The following is a 26487-nucleotide window of genomic DNA, read 5'->3' as shown; positions in this document are numbered from 1 at the left end:
ATAACCCCGAAAACAAAGGCGCGACCAGATAAGTGGCTCCAGGGGGCTAAAGGTCGTCCTTTCGGAGAGCGACCCACACCCACGCAGACCCTGGGCGCTTCGTACCCTCTTTTCAAACCAGTTCCCCAAAACAACAACAAAGGACAACAAACAAAACCCCCACCCTCTTCATATTGGGCTCGGCAGTTTGTCTTAATCCCATTAAAGGATTAGCAACGACGCGGGCACTTTCCCCCAGAGTCCGGGTTCTAGACGCGCAACCGCCCGGAGATCTCTCCAAAACCGCTATTTCTAGACGGGCCGGGACAGATGCCTAAGGGACACTTCTCCATTCCAGATTGATAGTCTCTCTGGGCATTATGTACGATTTTTTTTTTTTTAACGTATTGTTTGTCTTCCTTTCGAAGAGGACACTAAGCGTAGGGTGCTGCCCCCAAACCAGGAGGCAAGCTCACATTCTGGACGTGATGGGCAGTTTGTATTTTCAGGAACATCTTTCCCGGCAGAGCATCCACACCTCCTCCCTTCCACCCCCTCCCCACCCCATCTGGTCTGCTTCTCCCCGCCCTCTTCCCCCCACCCCCAGTTGTTGTCGAAGTCTGGGGGTTGGGGCAGGACCCCCTGGTCGCGTAAGAGCTAAGGGCGAGCACCATCTGAAGGTTGGGAGATCGGAGGAAACTTTTATTTTGAAGAAGCCAAGGGGTGGGGGGTGGGGCTTCATTTCCTGACAGCTATTTACTTAGAGCAAATGATTAGTTTTAGAAGGATGGACTATAACATTGAATCAATTACAAAACGCGGTTTCTGAGCCCATTACAGTCGGAGCGAGAGGGAGAGAAACAGAGGAGGGGACTTGCGACGGAGGCCTGGAGGCCGCGGACACACTCTTTGCTGCAGATGTAGGATGTTCATTGCGAATTGACATAAGAGGAGAAGGTAAGGGAGAAGGAAAAAAGAAATGATTTTTTGTTTGTTTGTTTCTACAAGAAGTCCCTGTCAGGCCTTCTGGGCTGGAAGTGAAGTAATTTCACTCAAGCTTTAGGCAATGAGGAAAAAAAAAAAACACCCCAAAACACCCCAAAAAACAAAATTGGAGTGGAATTCCAGTGGAGTGTCCAGACAGCAATTTATTTTGAATAAACTGCACTTGGAGGGAAGATAACCATAGAGTTAGAAAGTCTAAGGGATTAAAAAAAAACACATTTTCCAGACCTATTTTTAAAAGCAGTGTTTTTTCTAACAACTCTATGGCCTCCCCAAGAAATTGTTTAGGCTTGCATTTTTGAGGTTTCTTTTGGGGTTGGGGTGGAATGAGTGTATGCTTGGGACGAGCACCAAGTTTAATGCTGGGAGTGGGGGCAGAGGTGTTGTTTGCCCTCTTTTTTGGCAGTGGGTTCTGGAAGGCGACAGGTTTTTAATGAGTATTTTCATTCTTCGCTCGCGGTTTGGCGGGACAGCAGCGTTGCAGCCCGTGGCACAGAGCTCGGCTGGGACACAGGGGGAAGGAGGGGAAGAGTGTCCAGGGAGGCGCGGGGAGGACAGGAGTGCAGGGCTCGGCTGGAGGAGGCTGGACCTGGAGTGCCCGCCTGGTGCCATCGGGGCGCCTTCCCAGGGCGCATCATGACTGGACGGTGGTGCCGCGCGGGCCGCGAGCTGGGGCCAGACTTTTAGCACAACCGTGGCGGCTGCAAGACCAGCTAGAGGGGCCGCGGACTTGGGCACCTGGGCGAGGGCTTGGGGAGCTCCCCCGCGGTGTGTGGGACCCGCGAGGCGCGAGGAGAGCGGGCGCCGGCCCCGCAGTTGCGCCGGAGTTGGAGCGCCTTCCAGCGGGGGCGGCGGCGGCGCGGGCGGGAGGTCTGGAGTAATGACAAACACATTTGGCCCGGAGTGAAGAAGCCGTCGCCTGGCATTCCAGCAGCTGGGATGTGAGGAATTTCGACTGCGCTTCGAGGCACCCCCCACCCCCCGCCCCGTTTGCGCCGTGCTCCCCGCCGCTGTCGGCCTCTGCACGTCGCCCCCTCCCCCTCGGTGGACCGGCTTCTGCAAAGCTCCGAACCCCGCCGCTCGGCCAGCCCCGGCCGCAGGAAGGAAAGAAGTCGGGCGCCGGAAAAGCGTCCGACTTTTTGTAGGAAAGTTAGGGATGACTCGGAATGGAGAAGCTTGGTTCCAGGTAAGACAGACGGAGTGGGGGGCAAGCCGTCTTCGCCCCCCGCCTCTGGGCACCGATGCCCTGCACCTCCCTCGCCTGCCCCCGTTCCCGCGCGGGGATGCGTGTCCCGTCTGCATTGCGCTCTCTTTCTTGCGCGGGCCTGCCTCCTCCTCGTCTGCGGAGCGATCTCCTTGCTCCCCTTCTTCTTCCTCTGCCTCCTAGCCCCGCGGAAACCGGCTTTTACACGAGAGATTAAGTGCCCTCCTCCCCCACCCCCCCGCAGCGCAAGGGGAGAGCGGGTGACGTCCATCTGGCTCGCGGTTCCGTTAGAGAAGGGTGGCCTCGGCCAGCTCAGAGCGAGAGGGAGTGTGGCCCGACTCGCGTTTGACTGCTCCAGGGGCCCCGGGGGGTGGGGTGGTGGGGACCCCGGCTGCCTGGCCAGGTAGGTGTGCAGGAGCTGCCAGCCGCCCAGCCAAACGTCCCGGCTGGGAGGGACGGAGGTCCTGGGCTGTCTGTCTGTCTGTCGCCTGTCCGTCCTCCCGCCGCAGCCAGAGCGCCCGTCGAGAGCTCTGCTTCCCCCGGCCCCACCAGGAGGACATGGGGCTGCACATAAAAAAGAGTGTCTGGGAGAACTTGCCGCTCACCTCCGAGGGGGAGAGGCAAGCCCGGCTGGAGAGGGAGCATGAATGGCCCTTATCAGGTCCGGGCTGCCTGGAAAAGCTTGGGCTGGGCGGTATGGGAAATGGTTTTTTTGGCTCCACAGCCTAATTGCTCAACGCTTTGGACCGCCTCAGCCTCGCCTCGCCGCGCCGCGGTCGCTCCCGACCAGAAAGAACCACTAGGCAGCTTTTTAGAACAGGAAGAGGCAGACATGCAAGGCAAATGGGCGCGACGAGGAGCCGCACAGCTCCTGGGACTCACACTCTCCAGCCCAGGGAGCCCACGGGGAGGGGGTTGGCGCCCCAGGCGCGCGCAGCCGTCGGCTGCCTCCCAGGCTCTGGTTTTTACACGCCTCCACCTCCCCCCCCCCCCCCCCCAATCTGACCCCTTCGGTCTGTGCTGCTGCTGCTTTGCATCTATCTCTCCCCTCTCCTCCCTCCCCTGTTCTGCTGCCTCTTTTCCCCCCCCCCCATCATCCTCACGATAAAGGGGGCCCCTTCCAACGCTCCCCTCCAGGCCAGGGCCCGGCCAGCCTCTCCTGGACGCCTTGGTCACAGTCCCTGCTTTGGGCTCTTGTTGTCTTGCTTTTGGTTTGTTGACCCAAGTGTAGGATCCGAGAGTCCTGAGATCGAGGAGGAGGGAAGCAGAAGGAGGAGGTGGGGTGGGGGCAGGAGACACCAGGAAGAAGCCCGTAGCTGACCCTCTGCTCTCGCGCCAGCCTTCTCCTCCGGGCCGAGAGGGACCCCCAAGCAGAGCCCCGGCTCCCGGCCCAGGTCCGCCGTCCTCCCAGGGCGCGGACTCGGGAAGGGTGGAAGGGGAGGGGCTTCGGGCTGGGCTTTTCCAGCTGCAAACGCGTCTGGCGCCGAGGCGGGCGGGTTGGGTGCCTCCTGGGGACCGGCCGTGGGCGGCGCGCGGCGCTGGGACGCGTCCTGGGGACCCGGCGGTGGCCTGCGCCTCCCCGCAGACTCCCGCGGTGGTGGTGGTGGGGGACCTTCGTGGACCTGCGAGGCGGTTACACGTGTTGCCGATGGGAAAAGTAGCAGTTCTGAAGAGTTAAAAGCCGCCTGCTCGGGGATCGAAAAAGGTGCGGATCTCAGCGTCTCTCGGGTCCGGTTTCGCGGGGTCCGCGGCAGCAGCAGCTGTCGGGGGTGACGCTGAGCGGTCCTGCGGGCTCCGGCCCCGCGCGCGGGGCGCAGGGGACGAAGGGGACGGACTGCTCCGGGCTCAGCCAGAGCCAGTCTTTTTTGCTGATTTGCTCGGCGGCATTTCCTTTTGTTTAAAACGGAGCGGTGAGCCGGGCGTCGGTTCGAAGTAGAATGGAGGGGATAAAAAAGACCTCCTCCGCCTTGGGGGCGCTTCCTTCTCTTCTCAGTGCCCTCTCCCTTCCCCTCGAAGGCGTAGCGAGGGGCTCGGGAGGCGTGCGGGCGGCCGGTCGGCCGCGTCGGGCGAGGAGGTGACCGGGGGAGGTTCAGTTCCTAAAAGCCGAGCCGGGCGCAGTGTAGACCGATCGCCCGGGCCTTCTCGGCGAGCGGCAGTGTCGCTTTCTGGCCCATAGGAGGCGCTGGTGAGCGACTGTAACCCTAAACCCCTCCGCTCCCACCCATCCCGGCCCCACTCCCTCCACTCAGCCCGGCCCCCTTCTCAGGTCTCCGGCGAAAACAATGCAAACGCCCAGCAGCATCTCGCCTGGAGCCCAGCGGCTGCAGCCGCTCTGAGGGCTGGGGGCGCGGTGGGCCGGGGCGCAGGACCCCGGGGCTGGCGGTCGTGGACACCATCCATCTAACACCCCCCCCCCCCCCCCCAGGTGACCGACCGGCGGAGGGCGTGGAGGCGGCGGGAGGGGAGCGGCCCGCTCCCTGTGCTGCTTGTCCCTGTTCTCGTGGATGTGGCGGGGTGCAGGGGCCGGACGGTGTGATTAAGACGGAATTTCCCGGGCGAAGGTGTCGGTCCGGGCAGCGCTGTCGAGCCCCGCAGCAGCCTGAGCAGCCGACGGGGAACGGGCACGGCCGGCCGGAGGGTAAGATTTGCGGGACCGCTGCGCCCCCTAGCGGTCCCCCCGGAGCGCGATCCTGCTTTCTGCCCGCCGCAGGCGCTGCTGTCGCAGCTGCGCCCCAACGCCCGGCTGAGACCAAGGGGGCCCCTCAAAAAACAATTCTGGTTACCTTCCCTCCTTCTGGCGGTGGGGAGAGGAGGTCCTCGAGTTCGGGGACCAGAATGGGGCGCCATAAGAATTAAATGCGAGAGAAGCGGAGGACCGCGAAGGTTGGAGGGTCCCGTGCCCTCTTGGAGAGGGGGGTGGGGGGTGGGGGTGAAGCGGGGAGGGAGGAAGGGGAGCTGGTCTCCGACTTTAGCACCTCGCAAGTTCCCCAGCCAAGCAGGCGGCCTATTGCTGTTTGTTTTTACGACCCCGTGTTGTTGTGTAACGGGACAGTCGTGTCCAATCAGCCGGCGATCCCCGCCTGCGCCGCGGCGGCCCCCTGACAGCAGGGTTTACGGGGGTGACGCTGGCCTGGGAACAGATGGGGCAGCTCAGGGCCGGCCCAGGCGTCGCCGCCCCCACCCGGCGCGACCCAGGTGTCCTCCTCCCTCCTCGAGGTGGGGAGAACGCTGGCTCAACAAAATCCCGACCCACTCAGCCTTCTCTCTCGAGTGGCTTTTCCTGCTGAACTTGTGCGGCCCGGGATGGCGGTGTCGTTTCCTGGGTCCCGGGGCCCTGGCCGCACCCCCTCCTTCCCTGATGGGGATGGTGCCAGTCCTCTGATGGGGTTGGTGCCAGTCCCCTGAATTCTCCCAGGCCCCCCCGCGGAGAGTTTCAGAAGCCGTTTTCCCCATTCCTGCTTCCATGCTGCGGGCTTTGAGCTACCGTCACTACGAAAGCTGAAAGTACAATTTATGAAAGGAAAAGACTGGAAATGAAGATGTGGGACATTTTAGCAGGATTTGCAGAGGCGCGTCTGCTTCGCCAGGGAACTTCTGGACGCACGTCCTTGGACCAACACTGCCACCTGCTGCCACACTAGAGAACTGCAGGGACCCTCCGCAGGCAAGGGCTTTGCAGAGATTTTAAGCAAATCCCGGCATCAGGAAGATGCACAGATACTTTTTTGCTTGGTGGGACCAAGTGAAAGATGACTGATGATCTTTTCCTATAAAGCTTCCAGAATCAATGGGCGGTCAGGATTTACTTTGGAGATCTTTGTAATGTTATTTTGCGTTAGTTGTTATTTCTTGGCATATCAGAGCAGAATTTGCATTTCCCTTTGTGAGTGAAGCCCTAGTGTTTTAGGCTTGGTAATCTCCAGCTCAAGGGTCATCCCATTCGGAGGCACACCCATTTGGTGAAATCGAAAGGAGGTATCATGTTAGTTTCCATGGTTAAATATCTGGTGCAGAGAGAGCAGAGAGATTTATGAACTCAGACTGTCCCATAAAATTCTTCCATGCAAAAACACTCCAGCTTCCACCCATCCCTGGAATGTCTACTGGAGCAGAGGGAGATCAAAACAACAAAACACACGCTCTCGGGGTACAGATCCTGGTCAACACACCCTCCCTGAAGTTACCACCAATGGAGACAGGCACTTGGGTTGCCTGGACCGAAGTTAGGAGACTGAGTAGAACATTTGTCACAGTGAAAAAAACAACAGGATATACAATTTTCACAGTTAGAATTAACTTAGGAGAGCTGACATTAACCAAACCTCGAAAATCTGAGCCTTGAAGTCATCGGTGGCTTTTGGGACTGTGAGCGCGCCTCCCGTGGCCTTTAATCATGCCAGGGTGGGGTGACATTCAATACTCATGGGCTCGGCAGCGGGTGCCCGGTGCAGCCGGTGACCGGGAAGCCAGCTCTGTGGCTTCATGGGAGTGACAGTGCACTCTCACTTCTGGAAATAGGGTCCTTGCGTGGCTTGCTCTGTGTATTCTGTAGGTTAGCATGTTGCCTTCAGTTATGGAGTCGCACTCAATGGCTCTGCACTTCCGTTGGTGGGAGGAGAGCCAACCTGTTAGAGAGAAAGACTCAGGACTGCAAACAGATTTGTCTCTCTGCTTATGTGGCTGTGTATTTAACGTAGTCGGGAGGGAGGGCCACACCAGGCCTGCGCAGAGTCTGAGTTCAGATCAGCTCCTCCACTCGGCAGTGATGCAGGGCAAGTGACTTAGCCTCTGGGGACTGACTTTCTCAGGAAGGAGACGTTGAAGTACCCACTTAAAAAAAAATTCTTTCTTTATTGATTTTAGAGAGGAAGAGAGAGATAGGGACATCAATGATGAGAGAGAATCATTGATAGGCTGCCTCCTGCACCCCCCTCCCCCCACTGGGGATCAAGCCCGCAACCCAGGCATGTGCCCTTGGCTAGAATCGAACCTGGGACCCTTCAGTCCACCGAGTGACGCTCTATCCACTGAGCCAAGCCGACTAGGGCAGAAGTGCCCACTCTTGACATTCCTCTCATCTAAAACATCCGAGAGCACTGCGGAAAAGAGAGTCCATATGAAAGCCAATCGCAGCAGTTCCCAAAGCAATTAAACGACACAAGTTAATCTTTACAATCAGGTAGTAAGGCCAGCTAGCAAGTCAGGTGAGACTGTTTATCCCTGGGTTACAGAAGAAGAGACTCAGAGATGAACCAAGTGTAAGATATAGGATCAGAGCCTAGTCCACTGTGATTTCTATCATATCTTCTAAGAGAAGGAATGAGAAAGACAAGAAAATGGTGTGTGTAGAGGGGAGGGTTGGGGGTGGGGACCATTGTGGGAGGACCCCAAATCCTTGCTTGAAATTGAATGCGGCAGGATCTCTTTTTACCAGTGTTTTTGAGATAGAGGTTTGAGATCAAGGTCCAACATATAGCTGGCATGAGAGACATTATTATGATTTTTTTTTAAAAAGCTTTGGGCGAAATGTTATTTTATTTTTTAAATACATTTTTATTGATTTCAGAGGAGAGGGAGAGAGAGATGGAAACATTAACCATAAGGAAGAATCACTGGTCAGCTGCCTCCTGCACGCCCCCTGCTGGGCACTGAGCCTGCAACCCAGGCTTGTGCCTTGACCAGGAATCGAACTGCCTGGTTTATAGATTGACACTCAACCACTGAGCCACACGGGCTGGGCTGGGTGAAATTTATCGTTCCTCCTCGCAAAGTGATTATTTGTTCTTGCTGACTCATAACGTGCCCTGTTTCTCTGAATCTGTAATGTCAGTTACGTACATTTGCACAACTGGCTTTTGGATGAGTTTCAGGAGAGGGGTTACTGATTAAGGATGAACTTCTACTCCCTGAGCAGAAAAGACTCTTAGAGATTGTCCCTACAGGGCCACCAGGCCGGGGCGGGGGTGGGGGGGGGTGGGGGGGGTGGGGGGGTGGGGGGGTGGGGGGGTGGGGGGGGCGGGGGGGGTGGGGGGGCCTTCCTCTCTGGTTGTGTTCCAATACCTCCCGGGAGGGCAAACACTGCTATTTCCACCAGCAAATTGATGAGCAATGACACGAAACTTCACAAATCCGCTTTGATTTCCAGCCAGGCAGCCACGCTTATCGGAGAAGGGAGTTTGCAATCTTGAGCAAACACATGTTGACTTTCAGAATTGGCGTCATTATCGCTCGCCCCCAGGCCTTGTTTTCACTGTCCACTTTGTAAGTCAGTACGCATCCCACCTGGCAGAGGGTCCGCTGTATCTGGATGCACAGAAGGAAATCTGGTGGGGCCTGGCCGGGGCAGAACGGTGCTCGGACCCTGCCCTGCAACAGCGGCGAACCCCTCTCGTAAGCCGGGGAATGCTTTAAAGATGCGTTGTTGGCAGGCCCTGCTAAAGAAACACAGGATATAAACGCGATAAAACCCAAGACAGCAAACTGGCTCTGGAGAGCTCCTTTGAAGTTGGCTAAGTGGATTATCAGTGGGAGGCTGATATATATATATATATATATATATATATATATATATATATATATATGAACAAACACACAAGCCCTTACTGCTAATTGGAGGTAAATCAGGCTGGCCGTCCTGGTGCAGGGTTCCGCTGTGCCCATCACGGCGGCAGTGTGGAAACCCTGTACCCAGGCACATGCCAGCACCCTCGGATGGATGCCCTCAGCCAGCCGGCTTGTGCAAATTGCATCAGGGTTCACAGCACTGCTTCTTTCACTGGGGTGAGCAGAGAGGAAAAGCAGGGCCCTACTCTGACTTAGGAAGTACTTGGGAGCCGGGGAGGGGACCCCACTGGCCGAGACACTGACCTTCCCCTGAGGGAGACCATCTGGTGGATCAGGGAGAGCGTGGCTTTTGCCCTCACGCAGACTTTGTGTTAGAAAAGCTGGCTTTCTCGCCAGCTAGCTGTGTGACTTCTGGTCATTTACTAACCCTCTCTGAGCCTCAACTGCCACTTCTTAAAATCAAATAGGTCCCAGGGCTGCTATTACCAAACACAGCATACACACGAAAACTGTGGCTTAGCGAATATTGGTTTCTCATTCCTGCCTTGGGGAAAAAACAGGGATCATTTTTCCAGTCCAACCCGTCCCCTTCCCTGTTACCAACATTTCATCTTTCTTCCTCCTTCCTTCACTTTCTCGGTAGAATTCAATGAAGCCGAAATCTGATTTCTTGCCACTTTAAACCAAGCCCATGTAGAGTTTCTTTTCGTTGCCTTCTGTAAGGCCCCTTTATCAAGTGGGAAGTGCAGGGGGAGATAAAGTAGAGTGGGAGGTGTGCATGAGAAGACCAAGGAAAGGGGCCTTTTCGGAGAGTTGACCAGGTCAACTCTCTTTTTATGGAAAGGCAATATGGGCCTCCCTTTAATTTTTCTGTCCCTTAATTTTATTTACTTATGCTTTCCTTCCTTCTTGCCCAGTGCTTTCCCTGTTTGTATTTTGTGGATGTTTAATTTCTTTTTTTCTTTTAAAAATATATTTTATTGATTTTTTACAGAGAGGTAGGGAGAGGGATAGAGAGTTAGAAACATTGAACAACTGCCTCCTGCACACCCCCTACTGAGGATGTGCCTGCAACCAAGGTATATACATGCCCTCTGACCGGAATCAAACCTGGGACCCTTCAGTCCACAGGCCGTCGCTATAACCACTGGGCCAAACCGGTTAGGGCTGGACGTTTAATTTCAATATCTTTCTTCATTTCTCTTCCATTCCCCAGATTTTGTTGCAAGCATCAGAGTGCAGAATTTGGTTTCTGTAGTTACTGTTAGAACCTTCACATGAAAATGAATCACCGGTCTCCATCAAATTTTATCCTGTGCTCTACTGCATCCCCCGAGACACAGGGATTTAGTCACACTCTCCTCTCCCATTTCCTCTCCCTTCTTCACTTTCATTACCATCTCTCCTTCCATGCCTGTGCCCTGGGCTGCTGCCCTCTGGTTAGCTGTGCAGCAGGTCCTGGGAGAACTTGGGCCGGTAATCCTCGTCTGAGCCTGGTGCTGCCCTCTGCATCACAAAGTGACATCATCCTGTAAGTGACATTGATTAGCGGGACTTTTGAAACCGCTAGATCTGAATGGCTCTTAGAGAATGAGTTATTTTTCCAGCCAAGCATTTTTTCCCAAAGCGGTAGAGGACGTGACCACCTTTATGTACTTTCTGTAGTGAAAGAGCAACTCACAATCCATCTTGAGTGAAAACAGCTCAAGTTTGGAAAGTTGAGTAAATACTGGTAGAGTCACCGAAGGAGGAACACACTGAGGCCAAAAGTGGTAGGGATCATAAATTTATTAGGTCGTCTGGGTACCAGATGGGCTGAGCCCCCAAATGGTGCCAGCACCCAAAGACAGGGAGTCAGAGGTTTTTAAAGGACTCTAGTCGGGTTTATTCTGGGCAGAGAATTCTCTGTGCAGGTCGGATCCTGGGAAGGTCTGGAGGGGAAGGATAATGGTCTTAGCAAGTGGAATGGGGTCTTAGCAAGTGGAATGGGGACTAAATGAAAGAGAATGTCCATTGTGAAGTGGCCAAGAGAGGGGTGATCAATTCAACTGTTTGATCAGATCTGACAAATAATGTGTTTACATCTTTTTCATGTTCTTAATTGAAATGGCATAAAAGGAACAGTTCTCCAGTATTCTTGGTTGGACGCCTTCCAAGACCATAAAATGAGACATTTCCGAAATTTGAAAATTGCATGCAGTCAAAAAGGGTTCTAGCGTCAGACAGCTCCTGTCATGATCCAGGGGCCCCACCAGGCTATTTGAATCTTTCTTCTTAGGTATCTTATTATTTTAACCGTGAATCTTACTCTGTTTTTTTTGTTTGTTTGTTTGTTTTTTTTACTCAAATGATGCTGTTGAGATTTTCTGTAGCTTAGAGCACAAAGAGGATGGGGTCCCCAGGTTGTTTCCATTGGCTAACCCTGTTTCTGTTTGCCTCTTCACTCTTTCAGTTTTCCGGAGCTATGGGGACTTCCCACCTGCCATTCCTGGTCCTAGGCTGTGTCCTCGCAGGTATGGATCTTGGTCTTCTCCGTTTGTTACCGTGGGGGAAGCTTGCTTTCTCAGTTCTGTGCTCTGGGGCATATTACTGTACAGCCCAAAGGAATGAAGAGAAGTAGAAAATTATAAGATCACAAACCTTCAGTTCCCTATTTCAGAAAGAATGTTCTCCAGGGGCAGTTTTAGTATATGTCAAGCCTCGCATTGAAATATTGTTAGGAATAATTGTCTAAATTCACCCACTGGCTTCTTCCTTTTCCTGGGACATGGCTTTCCAGTCAAGGTGGGTCAAAGAAATTAAAAAAAATGTTTTTTTAATAAAAGAAAAGTTCTTGTCCAGGAAATTACCTGTTTTAAGTCATACCTGTCTTAACCGGAAGAGGCTTAAATTGTTGGGAAGTCTTAAAACCACCTTTTTCAGCCATTTCTTTCTAAAGAATCTAATAGGATATTTGACTCTTGGGATTCTTACCAACTCTTTTTCAAGGGAAGATGCCACTGGAGCCATTTGTTGAAATATTTATTGGATGTTTGTTTAGCTGTCATCTAGATATTTGTGCATTGCAGATGTTCACCATAAAACCAATGTTTTTTTTCTAGGCTGAAGAGTTAGCGTAAATCTGTTAATGTCTTTAGGTCTAATTATATGGATACAATAGAACTGAGCAAGATCAGTAACTTAGCTCTAAACTCCGATAATTAAATGCCATCTACAGGGTCTTAGGTGACTCACATGTGCTTACAACTTCCATCTTAACCAGCTGCAGGAGTCATAGTGGGCACATATTAAAAGTGGGTGGGATTCCCCATATTGGGCTCTGAGGGAGATTAGAGGCCATTAATTAATAATAAATGTATAGGATCTCTTCTATCAGTTTTATGGAGAGGAGAAGCTAAACTGAAATTTCAGGTTCTAAGATAGACTTTTCACTCTTGGGCTTTACTTACTCTTATTTAAAAAAAATATATATTTGTATGGATTTCAGAGAGAAAGGGAGAGGGAGCCAGAGAGATAGAAACATCAATGATGAGAGAGAATCTTGATCAGCTGCTTCCTGCACACTCCGCAATGGGGATTGAACCCGCAACCCAGGCATATGCCCTGACCCGGAATCGAACCATGACCTCCTGGTTTATAGGTCGACACTTAGCCACTGAGCCACACTGGCCGGGCCTTACTCTTATTTTTGAATGAAAATTCACACGGTTCTGCTTTGGTTTCTGGAAGTCGTTAGAGTGAAGGCACGTCTGAGTGCTGTACAAAACAGAAAGATGTTAATTCTTCTGCACAAATCTGCTTTGTGCTTGGTGCAGTGCCCCTGCCCCTGTCCTCATCTCCTTGCTTACTCAGGGAAACCTCTGCAGAGAATGTGGGCGATAAAGAGCCGTATGTGCTAGAGCCTATGCCATCTTGGGATATTTTATGGCCGCACATAAGAGTCTGAAATATGGAATTGGACTCAGACGTCCTTTATCCATTGGAGTGCCTGGGGGGTGGGTGAGTCGGAGGGGCTTGGTGCAGCTATTGAGGCCTCTGGAGCGGTTGCTGCTCTCAGCAGATGCGGTGGCTGCTATAATGGGGACTTTTCATGGGCGTCCAGGCTGGCGGGTTTTCGTGTAGAAATGGTCATTGTTCATATAAGCAGCCACTGTTGCTTCTGGGTGCATCCCATTCAGAGCCTGCTTCCTCTTACAGGGCCGAGCCTAGTCCTCTGCCAGCTTTCATTGCCCTCCATCCTCCCCAACGAGAACGAGAAGGTTGTGCAGCTGAATTCGTCCTTTTCTCTGCGATGCTTTGGGGAGAGTGAAGTGACCTGGCAGTACCCCCTGGCGGACGAGGACCCCAATGTGAAAATCAGAAACGAGGAGAACAACAGCGGCCTCTTTGTGACGGTGCTGGAAGTGGCCAACGCCTCGGCCGCGCACACGGGACTGTACACTTGCTATTACAACCACACGCAGAGCGAGGAAAGCGAGATCGAAGGCAGTCACATTTACATCTACGTGCCAGGTGAGCCGGACGGGGTCCCCGGACCAGCCTTGTTGTCCTGTCTCCCCTGTATTCTGTATAAGAGATTTTGTTTTGTTCCAACCGGAGGATATTTTTCTGTTGGCTTTTAGAGAGAGTGGAAGGGAAGGGGAGGGACACAGAGAGAGAAACATCGATATGAGAGAGACACACCGATGGTTTGTCTCCCACTTGCAACCTGACCAGGGCCAGGGATCAAGCTTGTAACCGAGGTATGTGCCCTTGACTAGAATCAAACCTGGGACCCTTCCGTTCACGGGCTGATGATCTAGCCACTGAGCTAAACAGGCTAGAGCTGTATAAAAGATTTTTAAAATCTGAAAGTAATAAATGTTTATTGGAGAAAATTAGAAAAAAAAAAATGGGAACACACAATATTAAGTTGATCATTATCATGTCATTATCAAGAAATGATTCATTGTTAACATTTCAAAACTGAAACTGTAGTATGTTTTAAAAAATCACTTTTCTTGTGGCATAACCTTTATTGGTCTTATACACAAGGAATCTGAAATGTGCTCATTCCTATTCAGTTCAATCAAGTCCCACAAATGCTTACTGTGTGTTTCCTGGGTGCCAGACATTATGCTACGTGCTGGGGACACAAATTAATTAGGCAGGCCCTATCAAGGAGTTGCTCATCGTTCATTATTATAGTTTACAAATAAACAAACCTTTTATCAAACCAAACAAACCTTTTATCAAATCCATTAAAGCGTGTACCTACTCTTGATGAATTGCAAGGGATATTTTTGTTGTTGTTTTTAATTAAAATTTAGGGGCAAGGCCTGGCCGGTGGGGCTCACTCTAATGCACCTGAGCCACATTCCAGTGCACCTGAGAGGTCACCAGTTCAATTCTCGATCAAGGCACATGCGCAGATTACAGGCTGATCACCAGTGGGGGACACGCAGGAGGCAGCTGATGGATATTTCTGTCTCATGGATGTTTCTCTCTTTCCCTCGCCTCCCTTCCTCTCTCTAGAAGCAATAAAAACATCAAAAAAATAAAATACAATTTAGGGGCAAATCGCATAGTATGATCTTACCTCCCGTCCTCTGAGAAGCAGATGCTATGGTAGGGGTAAGGTGGGATTAGCATGCCAGGGTTTTATCAGGGGAGAAGCTTATGTGAGAAAATGGGGTTGGGGAGGGAGGATCCCCCAGAAGCTGGGAGAGTTGTTTGACTGAATGGTAAGTGTGACCCTGAGTGAAGGGAAGGTGGGGGATGAATCCTAGGCCTCTAAGAAAGGCCCTGGAGTCCTCCAGCCTGAGGAACCCCAGTTCCACGTGGTCATTGGCTGAAAGCAGCCCCAGAGGGCGTGGCCTTGGGCTGCGATGGGTTTCAGACCTTGCTCCTGTGTTGGAGGAAGGTGTGGTGCTTTCTCACAGCACCGCTCTGATTGGCTAGGCTTAGCCACGAGATTTAAAAGAAGCATTTCCTGATTTAACAGTCATGATTGTTTTCTTTAGCTTTTCAACAGAGTTAATTGTTTTATTGTCCTTTTTTATTTTTTTGGTAGTTTAAGGTTTTGTTTTTTTTAAATATATTTTATTTTATTGATTTTTTTTTTACAGAGAGGAAGAGAGAGGGATAGAGAGTTAGAAACATCAATGAGAGAGAATCATCTATCAGCTGCCTCTTGCTAATCCCCTACTGGGAATGTGCCCACAACCAAGGTACATGCCCTTGACCGGAATCGATCCCGGAACATTTCAGTCCGCAGGCCGACGCTCTATCCACAGGGCCAAACCGGTTTCGGCTGTATTTTAAGTTTTAATTTCATTTCCTGGCTACTATATTTGGCATTGTTCATACTTTAAAATCATTTTCTAGCTAGTATGATGACTAGTATTAGTGGGGTGACAGCTCCTGGACGTATGTGTGAAGGTACATGAATAAGATTACTACCAGTGGGATCCATTTTTCTTGTGTGTGTGTGTGTGTGTGTGTGTGTGTGTGTATGTATGTATGCATATATATATATATATATATGAATTTAATACCTAATGTGGTTTTCACTCTCTCTTTTTTTCAACCATAGACCCAGATGTAGTCTTCGTACCTCTGGGAATGACAGACTATTTAGTGATTGTGGAGAACGACGATTTTGCCATCATTCCGTGTCGCACGACTGACCCTCAGACTCCGGTGACCTTGCTCAGCAGCGAAGGGGTGGTCCTCGCCGACTACGACAGCCGGCAGGGCTTCAACGGGACCTTTTCCGGGGGGCCCTACGTCTGCGAGGCCATCGTCAGGGGGAAGAAGTTCCACTCCATTCCATTTAACATTTATTCTGTCAAAGGTAACTGTGCTCTCTCCCTCCTTGAAACGAGAGCTACAGGCCTATGTTGTACACCTGAAACTAATATAATATTGTACATCAACTTTTAAATTAAAAAAAGAAAAGATTACAGGCAACATAATCGCATGCTTATAGTATTAAAAAAGTTTATAGTGCCTGGTGATGGAGATCCTGAATTTCGACTTGAGCACTTGGGACCTTGCCTTTTTTATACAATGTTAGGCTGACCTCTGTGGCTATAGTCATACGAAGCTTAGCTTTCCTGAAGGTAAAAGCTTTCTTACTCCTGTAAGATTTCAGGTTTCATAAGATGACTTCAAAATACTATAAAGGAATCCGTTTGTTGTATAAGCCTCTTACTGTTTTATGCACATTCCTGGCTCCAGAGGCCCTAAACACAAACACACACACCGAGGGGCGCTGGGCGCCTAGATTAACTTCAGTAACCAAAGCAAAGAGCTTTCGACTTTGAGGAAAGCTCGTAGTTGTTGACTCCGTCCCTTTGATGTGGGGTTTAATGAGAATGGGAAAGCGCAATGCATGCTCGTGTCAGCGATGGATTGAACTCTTCCACGTAGGTATGGCAGCAGCGAGAGGATGCCATTCAGCTCTTAGTACAGGCTTGTTTCATGCCAGGCACTGTGCCCGTCTCTGGAAAAGTGCTGGGAATAACTGGGAGCAGAGGAGGAGAGAGGAGGAGAGTGGTTGGTGGGATCGGAGCTAAGTGCCCAGAGCAGTGCTTGTCAGTAAAGGCTGGTTGATTAAATGAATACATATGCCAGCAAACAAGGATGGCCACAGTTAACTGAAATGCTGGGGAATGTGATGTTCTGTTTAGTTGGAATTTATTTTTTACTGTTGTTATTATGTATGTGTGTGTGTTATTTTTTGTATTATAATTGCATGCCAAGTTATGTATGCCAACTCAAAATCAGGGCTTCTGAGATTTTTAACATTTTATTTAGAACAAACTGGTTTGCAAATTGTTTCTCATAATTTCCTTAAAATAGAAAAAATGCCCCAAACCTTCTAAGATCCTAACTATACTATGAATATTTAGGTCCTTTTTTTTTTTTAATAGCCACATCGGAACTTGAACTAGAATTGGAAGCTCCGAAAACTGTCTACATGGCCGGGGAAACCATTGTGCTCACCTGCATCGTCCTAAACAACGAGGTGGTTGACTTTCAGTGGACTTACCCTGGAGAAGTGGTAGGTACCCCGAGGCTCCTGGTGACATGTCCAGGAGCAGGGCTCACTGGTGGGGCATGGCGCTGGTCCTCTCCGGACCTCAGCGGCCTGTCTCTGCAGTGGACACCTTTGGCTGGATGACTCTGTGGTGCTTTGAGCAGTGGGAGAGTTTGGAAGGACATTCAGTATGTATCCAGGTTGTACACCGAGCCTTCTTGTTCTTAAGTCAGAAAGAAATAGGAAGGCTTAATATAGCAACCAAACATACTAGAAAAAGCAAAAAAAAAAAAAAAAAAAAAAAAAAAAGGATGGACTTTAAAATTCGCTAACGGTTGAAACAGTCATTAGTTCTTTCTTTCTTGGCTCCCATGCCTTGGGGATTTACTAAATGTTGGTTACCCGGACCCCTTCCTTTTCTGCCTTGTTGTCTGTCTCCTGTCTGCCTGGCCTTTCTTCCCACGGCTCACCATTAGTGACCAGGCATCACTTGATCATGAGCAAAGATCCAGTGATGTTTGCTAACCCCCAAGCAGTCTGCCAGAAGCCCGCCCATGCAGAGAAGGGGGAAGAAGGGAGGAGGGGAGGTGCAAGTGGGGGAGGGGACCACTGTGCCATCTCTGCTCACCTGGACTTACACACAGGGTCTAATGCATTGTGGTACACGCATGAGAGAACTCAGGGCAAAAGGCAGGAACAGTCCAATGCAGAAATGATTAGCTGCTAACTATGGCAGCCTCAGAGAACAAAAGCCACATATATGTATATTTTCTCCTTCATTCCTGATATACAAATTTCTGCTTTTATACATCTTCCCTGAAACATGAAATTATTCATTTTTTTCTGTTGAGATTTGATTGCCTCTAATCCTTAAAACATAATTGAAAAATTATTAGAGATAGATAACCCCCCCTCCCCAAATAAAAAACCTAAGTACATGCTATTTGGTTCCCAAATATACAAGTATATAATTAATTTTTTTGTCCGATAATAAAAGTAATATAGGTTTATTGTTGAAGCTTCATAAAATATAGAGAAACAGGAAAAATGACTTTCCAGAGCATCACCATTAATATTTTAGGGAGATAAATCCTTTAAATCCTTTGTCTATATGTGAAATATTTAATAATTAACAGACCTTATACTTTAGTACTTCATTATGTCCTTTTCCCTTTGGCAGTATAGCACAAACACCTCACCATGTCATTAACTATCCTTTTAAAACACAATTTTCTAAGGAGCTAGCTTAAAAACAATTTTCCAAAATCAGGCTTTATGTTTCAGAGCAGTTTAAGGTTCACAGTAAAATGGAGTGAAAGTTACAAAAATTCCCCTCCCCCTACGTCCACATGTGCAACCTCTCCTCTTATCGCCATCCCCACAGGGTGGCGCCTTTGTTAGAACCTACACTGTCATGTCATAGTGATCGCCGTCCAGTTTACAAAAGGGGACATTCCTGGGAGCTCGCTTCTTAAAGCCGGCTTTCCTTCTTCAGAAAAACAAAGGCGTCGTAATGCTGGAGGAAATGAAGGACCCATCCATCAAACTGGTGCACACCCTGATGGTGCCCAAGGCCACGGTGAAGGACAGTGGAGATTACGAATGCATCGCCCGCCTGGCCACCAGGGAGGTCAAGGAGATGAAGAAAGTCACCATCACTGTCCACGGTACATCCCGCTTTCTAAACGGTCCGCGTCCACCCTGCTCGGTATCCGCTGTGCGGTAATTGTTGTTTAATGGAAACTCTCCCCTGTGCAGAGAAAGGGTTCATTGAGATCCAGCCTGGCTTCAGCCAGTTGGAAGCTGTCAACCTGCATGAAGTCAAACATTTTGTGGTGGACGTGCAGGCCTACCCCCCGCCCAGGATATCCTGGCTGAAGGACAACCTGACTCTGATAGAAAACCTCACCGAGATCACCACTGACATAGAAAAGATCCAGGAGATAAGGTAAAGAAACACCCTCCCCACGAATGTCTTTTCCCTTTATTGTGTGTCCCCAGGTAGACAGGGGCCTGTGTGTGTGTGTGTGTGTCCTACAGCCCACACTAGGAGTCGGTTTGGATAATTTAGCAATCTGAGTTAGGGAGTGATGGAAATCAAGTACCTTTAATGGTAGCATTGCATTGTGGTCCTAGGATGTTGGTAAGTATTTAATGACAACATAAGAAGAAAGAAGAACTGAAAAGCTTGTCCCCCCAGTGAAAAAACAGTTTCCAGGATCCAGTGAGGGTTGGAAAAAAGAAAAATTGGACCAACTTGGATTGAATAGATTCCTTGATGTGTGTCATTCATATTGCAAGTAATATATACGGTGGTTATAGTTGCCAGGCACTTATCACATAAACTGACATAATACAAGTCATCATTGACTTAGTTTGAGACACATTTGCCCCAAGGAGACCTCCACGGGGAGTAAGAGTGGGGTCTGGATACGTTTGGTTAGGAGAACAAGTAAAATGAAGAGTCTGGATCTCTGTCCTCTGATGAGCATGGTAGAACGCTCCCATCTCCTAACGGGTGGTGGAGTTTTGGGTGAGTCACACCTCAGCCTCAGTTTCCTCATCTATAATGTAGGGTCAATAATACCTTCTGTCCATCAAGGCGAGAAACTGGATCGTGATATTTGAGGTCTCTTGCAGCGTTAAGCTCTGATTAGAATCCAGGAGCAGAAGGTACCCAGCTAATCCAGCCCCTGGCCCTTATCAGCAACCATCCACAGAGATAAACGTCTAAAGCCCCAGGGAGGAGGAGGAGACTCATCAGTTCACGTAACCTCAAGACTTGCTTTTCTCTTTCCGAACTAAATTTCACGTGTAATTGAGAAGCAGTGTCTGAGAAAATGAAATTTTATGTCCTTAGATGATGATGGGAAAAGGAGTGGAAAATTGAATCTGGGAGGCTCTCCCTAGATATTCTTCTGGTTCCCACTATGGGCCAGAGATGAACATGATCGATGGGCTGTCTGGCTTTCTGGAGCTCAGAACTAGTGGGTCCACTTCTTTCTTGGCTGAACAGTATAGAAAATGAAGCTAATCAGCACCCAGGTGTGCCTAAGGATTCTCTCTAAGGAAATCCAGATCTGGATTGCGGATCGTGTCCAGTAGGGTGCAGCTGAGGAAAAGCTGACCACATATGCTGTCATTAAGGTCCTAGTGCCCGGCATGTTGGGTTAGAAGACTCTAATTTGAGGGCACTTTTGAATCTATGAAATGCTTCTATGCATATAATTGTATTTAATTAATCCTCTAAAGGACTGTAAGCTATGCATACAATATTTTTATGCTAAACAGAAGGAAACTGAGCCATTTCAATAATGAGAATTTCTATAATGCCCAAGCTCTGCTCACCATGAAAATGTCATGAGTAGCCTAGGCTGCTCACCTTGACCAGTGCTCTTCTTCACTCTACTTGCCTTTCCATCTTGTGATGTTTTATAAAGAAGGACAAATAGGCAAATGATATATTGATGCGCACGTGAACACACACATATCACACACACGCATGGCCAAATTTAATAATACACATGTCTAAGAATCTTTTGAGGAAACTTCACTTTAATAAAGTATGAATATATTTTTCTAGTTGACCTTTTTGAATAGGTTTGGAGTCCTATGCTTTAAAGCCATGCACATAAAGCGGGTGCACTGTAGGAAGTCTCCTTCCACTTCTGTCCCCACCTGCCCAGTGCCCCCTTTCCATCTGCAGGAAACACTTTTGCTAGGTTCTTATGAAACCTTCCAGAGCTTTTTGTTTGTTTGTTTATTTTTTAAGCAAGTACAAGCAAGAAGAACATTATATCCTGACCAGCTCTCCATATCAATATGTAGAGAGCCTCATTCTTTTTTTCATTGGTGTTTCATTGTTTGGCTAAACAACCTATATGGCTACAAAAGTATGGCTACAACCTATATGGCTATAAAAATCAGGTTTTTTTTGTTTTTTGTTTTTTTTTAAGGAAAGTTGGTGGGACATGTTTATTCCCACTCAGAAGTCAGGTCTTGCCAGGACTAATTTATTCTTGGGGCCACACAAGCCATTGCTCATCTCAAAATGTTTGATCTTCTGCTTAAGGATTAAGGGTCTAGAACTCAAACCTTTAATAGGTACAAAGTGTGTTGGAAATCCAAATGATTCAGATAAGGAAAAAAAAAAAAATAGTTTAATTGAACATGGTAATTGCTGAAGCAATTGGAATGTTTTTGGCTGCCACTTCCTCAAACAAAGTCCTTTCTTTTTAAGGTACCGAAGCAGATTAAAGCTGATCCGTGCTAAGGAGGAAGACAGCGGCCATTATACTATCATCGTTCAAAATGAAGACGACGTGAAGAGCTACACTTTTGAACTCTTAACTCAAGGTATGTTGAGGGCAGTCTGGAGATACTGCTTGTGAGGAGAGCCTGGTACTTTTCTCCCACGTCTGGGAGGGAAAAGCTCATTTTTGGGGAGAAGCAGGGGCTGTAGATGTCACATGTCAGGGATAGCTTTGTTGGACTTAAGGATTCAGTAATTCTGGGAGGGTTCAGACTGCTCTGGGACAGTCTGATTGGAAATTCCTAAGCTCCAGCAGCTTCCTTACCACCAACTTCTCAATCTGGCACCTGAAATTCTGGGAAGAGTGAAAGGATGCTTTTTGGTCTAGATGACCTTAGATTATTCCAAGGCCTTTGGGCATTTTTACTTAGCTTCCCTGTAGACATGGCCCAGTGGCCCTTCCCAGAAAGTAGTGCCCGGGTCCTTCTGTATTCAGGCTTAGCACCTGTCCACTGAGTTCCTACCATGTGCCATGAACTGTCTTAGTTGGGCTCATTTACCCTCACAGTAAAGCTATGATATAAGCAGTGGCATATTTATTTTTCAATTGTTTGATCACAGATTTAAAAAAATCTTTAAAAGCTAATACTATTCTGCTGATTTACTTTGGTAAATGCTGCTTTAGATTTCACTTGGCTAAGTCCGTTGGTTGAATCCTAAGCTAAATTAATTTTAAGAGCCTCTTTGCCTTGCAAGCCAAATAACCACAGGGGCTTTTTGCTTTCTTCACTCTTAGATTTAAAACACGACGGGGCCCAAATCCCAAAGCACAGAAACTACGAAAGTGCTCTTAACCAAGTGGGTCTGTGCAAACTGAAGTATTATTATGCACACAACCTCCTCTTGGGTGGTTTTCTGATTTGTGGGTTCGAATGCCCATGAGCAAGTTCTGAGCTCATATTCCATAGGGTAATTTTCCAGAAGTTTTGGGTCAGGAGTCATTCAATTATGATTTCTTGCCACTGCTTGCAGTTCCCGCATCTATTCAGGACTTGATCGACGACCACCATGGCTCCACGGGGGGACAGACCGTGAGATGCACAGCTGCAGGGACACCTCTTCCTGAAATCGAGTGGATGATTTGCAAGGATATTAAGAAGTATGGAGACCAGATGTTCCTTTTTCACTTGTGGGCTGAATGTTTCTTCTTTGATGCAAAGGACCTCAAGTGCATTTTTTTTTTTTTTGTATTTGAGATTCTTATTTGGCCCAAGTCTCATAAACTACAAGATTCTAAATGTGGTTTTTATATGTGCATGTACATGTGTGTATGTGTGTGTGTGCACGCACCTGTGTGCTCATGACTATGTGTGAGACAGTCTATGGCTTTCATCACATTCTCCAAGGATCTCTCACTTAAAAAGAAAACTAATTTACAGAGCTCCTGTGACAAGAGGATTTTAACTACTCTGGGCCACATTGTCACCGCACATTTCTTATATAGTGAACTTTATTTGGCAGCTAGACTGGCATGTGAACATAAACAAAAATACTGCCCATGTCACTGCTCACTACCTCATTTGCCTGTCTGATGGGATTTAACTCACCCATTCTTCCTTCATCAACCTTCTCCAATGGGCACGTGAACAACATGTGTCTAGAAGCCTCGATTGCTTCTCCTAAAGGCAGAGACCTACCCCTTCTAAGGGCTAAGGGACCAGATTTGGATCTTGACTGGAGCTATAATCTAGGTCTCAAAACTCTGGCAGGTGATGCTCCAACCCTATGACACCTTGGAGGCTCTTCACAGTGTAGTTAGAGAGAAAGAAGGGCCCTGGGAATTTCTGAAAGGGTAGGAAATTGGGATACTTAAACATTCTTGAAGTAAAAAACTGTTCTGTTGCTCCTGTTCAAGGCTTGGGATTGGTAATTCTATTTGATTGTCTTTGTCTCTATATTTGTGTCCCCTTTCTTTCCAGATGTAATAATGAGACTTCATGGGCGATTTTGGCCAACAACATCTCAAACATCGTCACGGAGGTCTCCCGCCAGGACAGGCACACGGTGCAGGGCCGGGTAACGTTCGCCAAAGTGGAGGAGACCATTGCGGTTCGATGTCTGGCTAAGAATCTCCTTGGCGTTGAGAACCGAGAGCTGAAGCTGGTGGCTCCCAGTGAGTTGCTCGTCAGTGGGGACAAGTCTAAGGCATCAGCCAAGCCCTTTCTCCCTGAGGCGGAACTTTGAGTCCAGGCAGAAAGTCAGCTCTGATTGCTCATGCAGGGCCTTCTCCTGGCATCTGTAGGGAGTCCTTCCTTCCAAAACTGCACCTTGCAGTGGCCCCTTGCTTTTCTCACAGTGTAGCTACCCAGTCTGTCTAGTCTGAGCATGGGAATGGAGGGGATAAGAAGGAGCTCTGGCCTGTGCTCCTTACAACAGTTGAGACAGGTTGAATTCCTTCAGAAAAAAGTTAATGAAGCCCAAAGCAATATAAACAAAATGTAACCTTTCCAAACAAAATGAACCTAAGAGTCTGAGCTTATAGTAGCTCTCAAGCTCATTGATCAGTCCTCAGATTCCAGTTCATATTCCATCCAGAGGCTAATGTTGAAGCATCTTTAGAGAAAGCATTGCATTCCCCTGATGGAATTTTGCCCCTTTTTTTCCTAAGGGAAAGTTGGAGTAGTGACCTATTGCCCATCCTGAAAAGGAGCTAGCAGCCCTCATGCTTCTCCACCAGAGTCAGGGATTCTGGTCCAGTCACAACTGCCCTGCCTTTCTGCCATCCTGTGTGTTCATGCATATTTCCCATCATGCCTCTCCCTTTCTCCTACAGCTCTGCGTTCTGAGCTCACGGTGGCAGCCGCAGTCCTGGTGCTATTGGTGATTGTGATCATCTCACTGATTGTCCTGGTTGTCATTTGGAAACAGGTAGATATTTTTCTCAATGAACTGAACATCTTTGAAGTCAGTAAGAATAATAAGGAGAGCAACTCACTTTAGCACTTGTCACAGAGAAGAAGCTCAGTAGTTGTGTGTTGAGTTACCGTTTCCGGCCACTTTGCTGCTGTCGTTATGCTTTGGTGCATTTGGGCTTTGGTAATTCAACAGTTACCTGTCCTGGTCGTTTACAGAAACCAAGGTATGAAATTCGCTGGAGGGTCATCGAATCAATCAGCCCCGATGGACACGAATACATTTATGTGGACCCGATGCAGCTGCCTTATGACTCGAGATGGGAGTTTCCAAGAGACGGACTTGTGCTGGGTAAGCTTGCACCGGGGTGATCGCCCAGGTCTCCCTTTTGATTTGTCCATAGTTTTGTTCTTTACAGGCCCATGAGGAATGAGGGATATGAGCTGTGCTTAATAACAGTGAGCCAATAGAAATTGGCTTTCAGAAGTACTTTTTGTTTTAAAAAAATGAGTTGCTTGGGTCACTACAGTGATTTAAATAAAATCTCATAGCAAATTATGGTTTAAGAACATTTAAAAATATTTTTCATTGATTTCAGAGAGGAAGGAAGTGGGAGAGAGAAATAGAAACATCAATGATGAGAGAGAATCATTGAGTGGCTGCCTCCTGTATTCCCCCTACTGGAGATTGAGCCCACAACCCAGGCATGTGCCCTTGACGTGAATGTGCCGATGCTCTATACAGAGCCAAACTGTCTAGGGTTAAAGAACATTTTATAAAAATAAATGAATATGAGGACACCTGACAAAGATGTTTTTCTTTAGAAATGGTTTTTCTTTAGAAATGACACAAATTGCAAATCAGATGAGTTTCTGTGACTAAAAAGGAACAGATGAAAAATAAATGAGGACAACCACAAAATATATTTTGATCCATTACATTCTGAGGATGTATTAGGTAGTCCCTTAGAATATATATTTAGAGTATCTATAATAATAAAAGCGTAATATGCTAATTAGACCGAATAATCAAGCGACCTTCCAGATGTCATTCCAGATGTCCTTCTGGACAAAGCCATGGTTGTGGGGCTGAGGCAGAGGTGGTTAGGAGTGATGAGGCAGGCAGGCAAGCAGTTAGGGGTGATCAGGCAGGCAGAGTGGTTAGGGGCGATTAGGCAGGCAGGCGAATTGTTAGGGGCAATCAGGCAGACAGGCAAGCAATTAGGGGTGATCGGGCAAGCAAGTAAGTGAGTGGTTAAGAGCTAGCAATCCCAGATTGTGAGATAGCAGTTGGACATCTTCCAAGGGTCCTGAATTGCAAGAAGGTGCAAGCTAGGCTGAGGGACCCTCTCCCATGCACAAATTTTGAGCACCAGGCCTCTAGTAGAATATAAAACTATTGGTACATCTTAAAGGGAATGGAAACATGTAAGAATAATGAAGCAAACTTATCACAGGCTTTTCACATATTTTAATCTTGGGCTGTGACTCACTACAGTTAAGCTCTGATGCATTTGGACTTTGATAATTCACCAGTTACCTGTCCTTATAGTCTAATTCACATTTTGTGCTCTCACCCAGGTGGGTTGCACCCTTCCTTCTCCCATCTGTGTTTTTCTTTCCCTTGCAAATGTTATACTAATTTCCTTCCTTGTGGGTCTAAATACATGAAGCTCTAGTCCAGGGGATTAAAAAAAAAATCACATTCTAAATCACAAGTGTCAAACACAAGGCCCGCGGGCCAAATCTGTCCCGCCAGGCCTTGCAATGTGGCCCGCACCGCGCTGTCATCACTGCACTCCGCTGCGTTTCCATCACAATGACAGTTTATGACTGTTCAGTAAACCATTCGGCCCGCAATTTAGGCTGGATTTTAGATTTTGGCCCCTTCTCTGATTGAGTTCGACACCCCTAATGGAGGAATCCTTACGCTTACACTGCGCAGGGAAAACAGCACCCAGCTGTGCACCCACGGGCGCTGGCTGTGGTAAATAAAGCTGATGAGCCTCCTGGCATCTGTGTGTGTTCATGGTTCTGGTTGCCCACAGGTCGCATCCTGGGATCTGGTGCGTTTGGGAAGGTGGTTGAAGGAACTGCCTACGGATTAAGCCGGTCCCAACCGGTCATGAAAGTAGCAGTGAAGATGCTTAAACGTAAGTGCCCCTTCCTGGGGATTGTTTTGAACATGGAGATAGTAAGTGACCTGCTCTAAATCACAGAACTAGTAAATGCCAAATTTAGGACTAGATCTTGGTTCTTTGGACTCTAGGCTTTATGTGAATTTAGACTCTTCTGTCAATTAGATTTATGTACTTTTTTTTTTTTTTTTTTTTTTTGTCTGTGTGTTGGAAAATCAAGAGTTGTTACTTTGAATGACTTTTTTTTTTTTTTTTTTTTTTTTTTACCCTAAAGCAGGGGTGGGGAATGTCTGGCTCTCTGGTTGTATAAGGCCGGCAGAATAATTTGATCTGGTCCTGCTGAGGCATTAGGCTGAGTTAATTAAATGTTTGATCAAAGTTAGCAGGCTAATTTTTAAGTTGATAACTTT

General features: G+C 48.3%; 1 protein-coding gene across 4 annotated transcripts in view; it reads left to right on the top strand.

Moving 5' to 3' along the window:
* The first annotated feature begins 754 nt into the window (after positions 1-754).
* The window catches only part of PDGFRA (platelet derived growth factor receptor alpha), a 42911-nt gene continuing 17178 nt past the window's right edge, over positions 755-26487 (top strand). Inside the window, exons 1-14 of one of the 4 annotated variants that reach the window (XM_045572556.1) lie at positions 755-936; positions 4614-4826; positions 11205-11265; positions 12950-13264; positions 15327-15587; positions 16669-16799; positions 18271-18442; positions 18534-18723; positions 21016-21131; positions 22060-22186; positions 23007-23200; positions 23861-23955; positions 24159-24291; positions 25988-26092. In XM_045572556.1, the coding sequence (XP_045428512.1) occupies positions 11217-11265; positions 12950-13264; positions 15327-15587; positions 16669-16799; positions 18271-18442; positions 18534-18723; positions 21016-21131; positions 22060-22186; positions 23007-23200; positions 23861-23955; positions 24159-24291; positions 25988-26092 (1888 nt within the window). In that variant the 5' untranslated portion in view covers positions 755-936; positions 4614-4826; positions 11205-11216. Of the gene's footprint in view, positions 937-2034; positions 2171-3694; positions 3894-4613; positions 4827-11204; positions 11266-12949; positions 13265-15326; positions 15588-16668; positions 16800-18270; positions 18443-18533; positions 18724-21015; positions 21132-22059; positions 22187-23006; positions 23201-23860; positions 23956-24158; positions 24292-25987; positions 26093-26487 lie in introns of those variants that run through there. The other 3 variants (XM_045572558.1, XM_036416180.2, XM_036416163.2) reach the window with 3 other exon arrangements.

This window comes from Pipistrellus kuhlii, unplaced genomic scaffold, assembly GCF_014108245.1.
Source record: "Pipistrellus kuhlii isolate mPipKuh1 unplaced genomic scaffold, mPipKuh1.p scaffold_m20_p_1, whole genome shotgun sequence".
Lineage (NCBI taxonomy): Eukaryota > Metazoa > Chordata > Mammalia > Chiroptera > Vespertilionidae > Pipistrellus > Pipistrellus kuhlii.
This window is presented reverse-complemented; position numbering and strand designations above follow the sequence as displayed.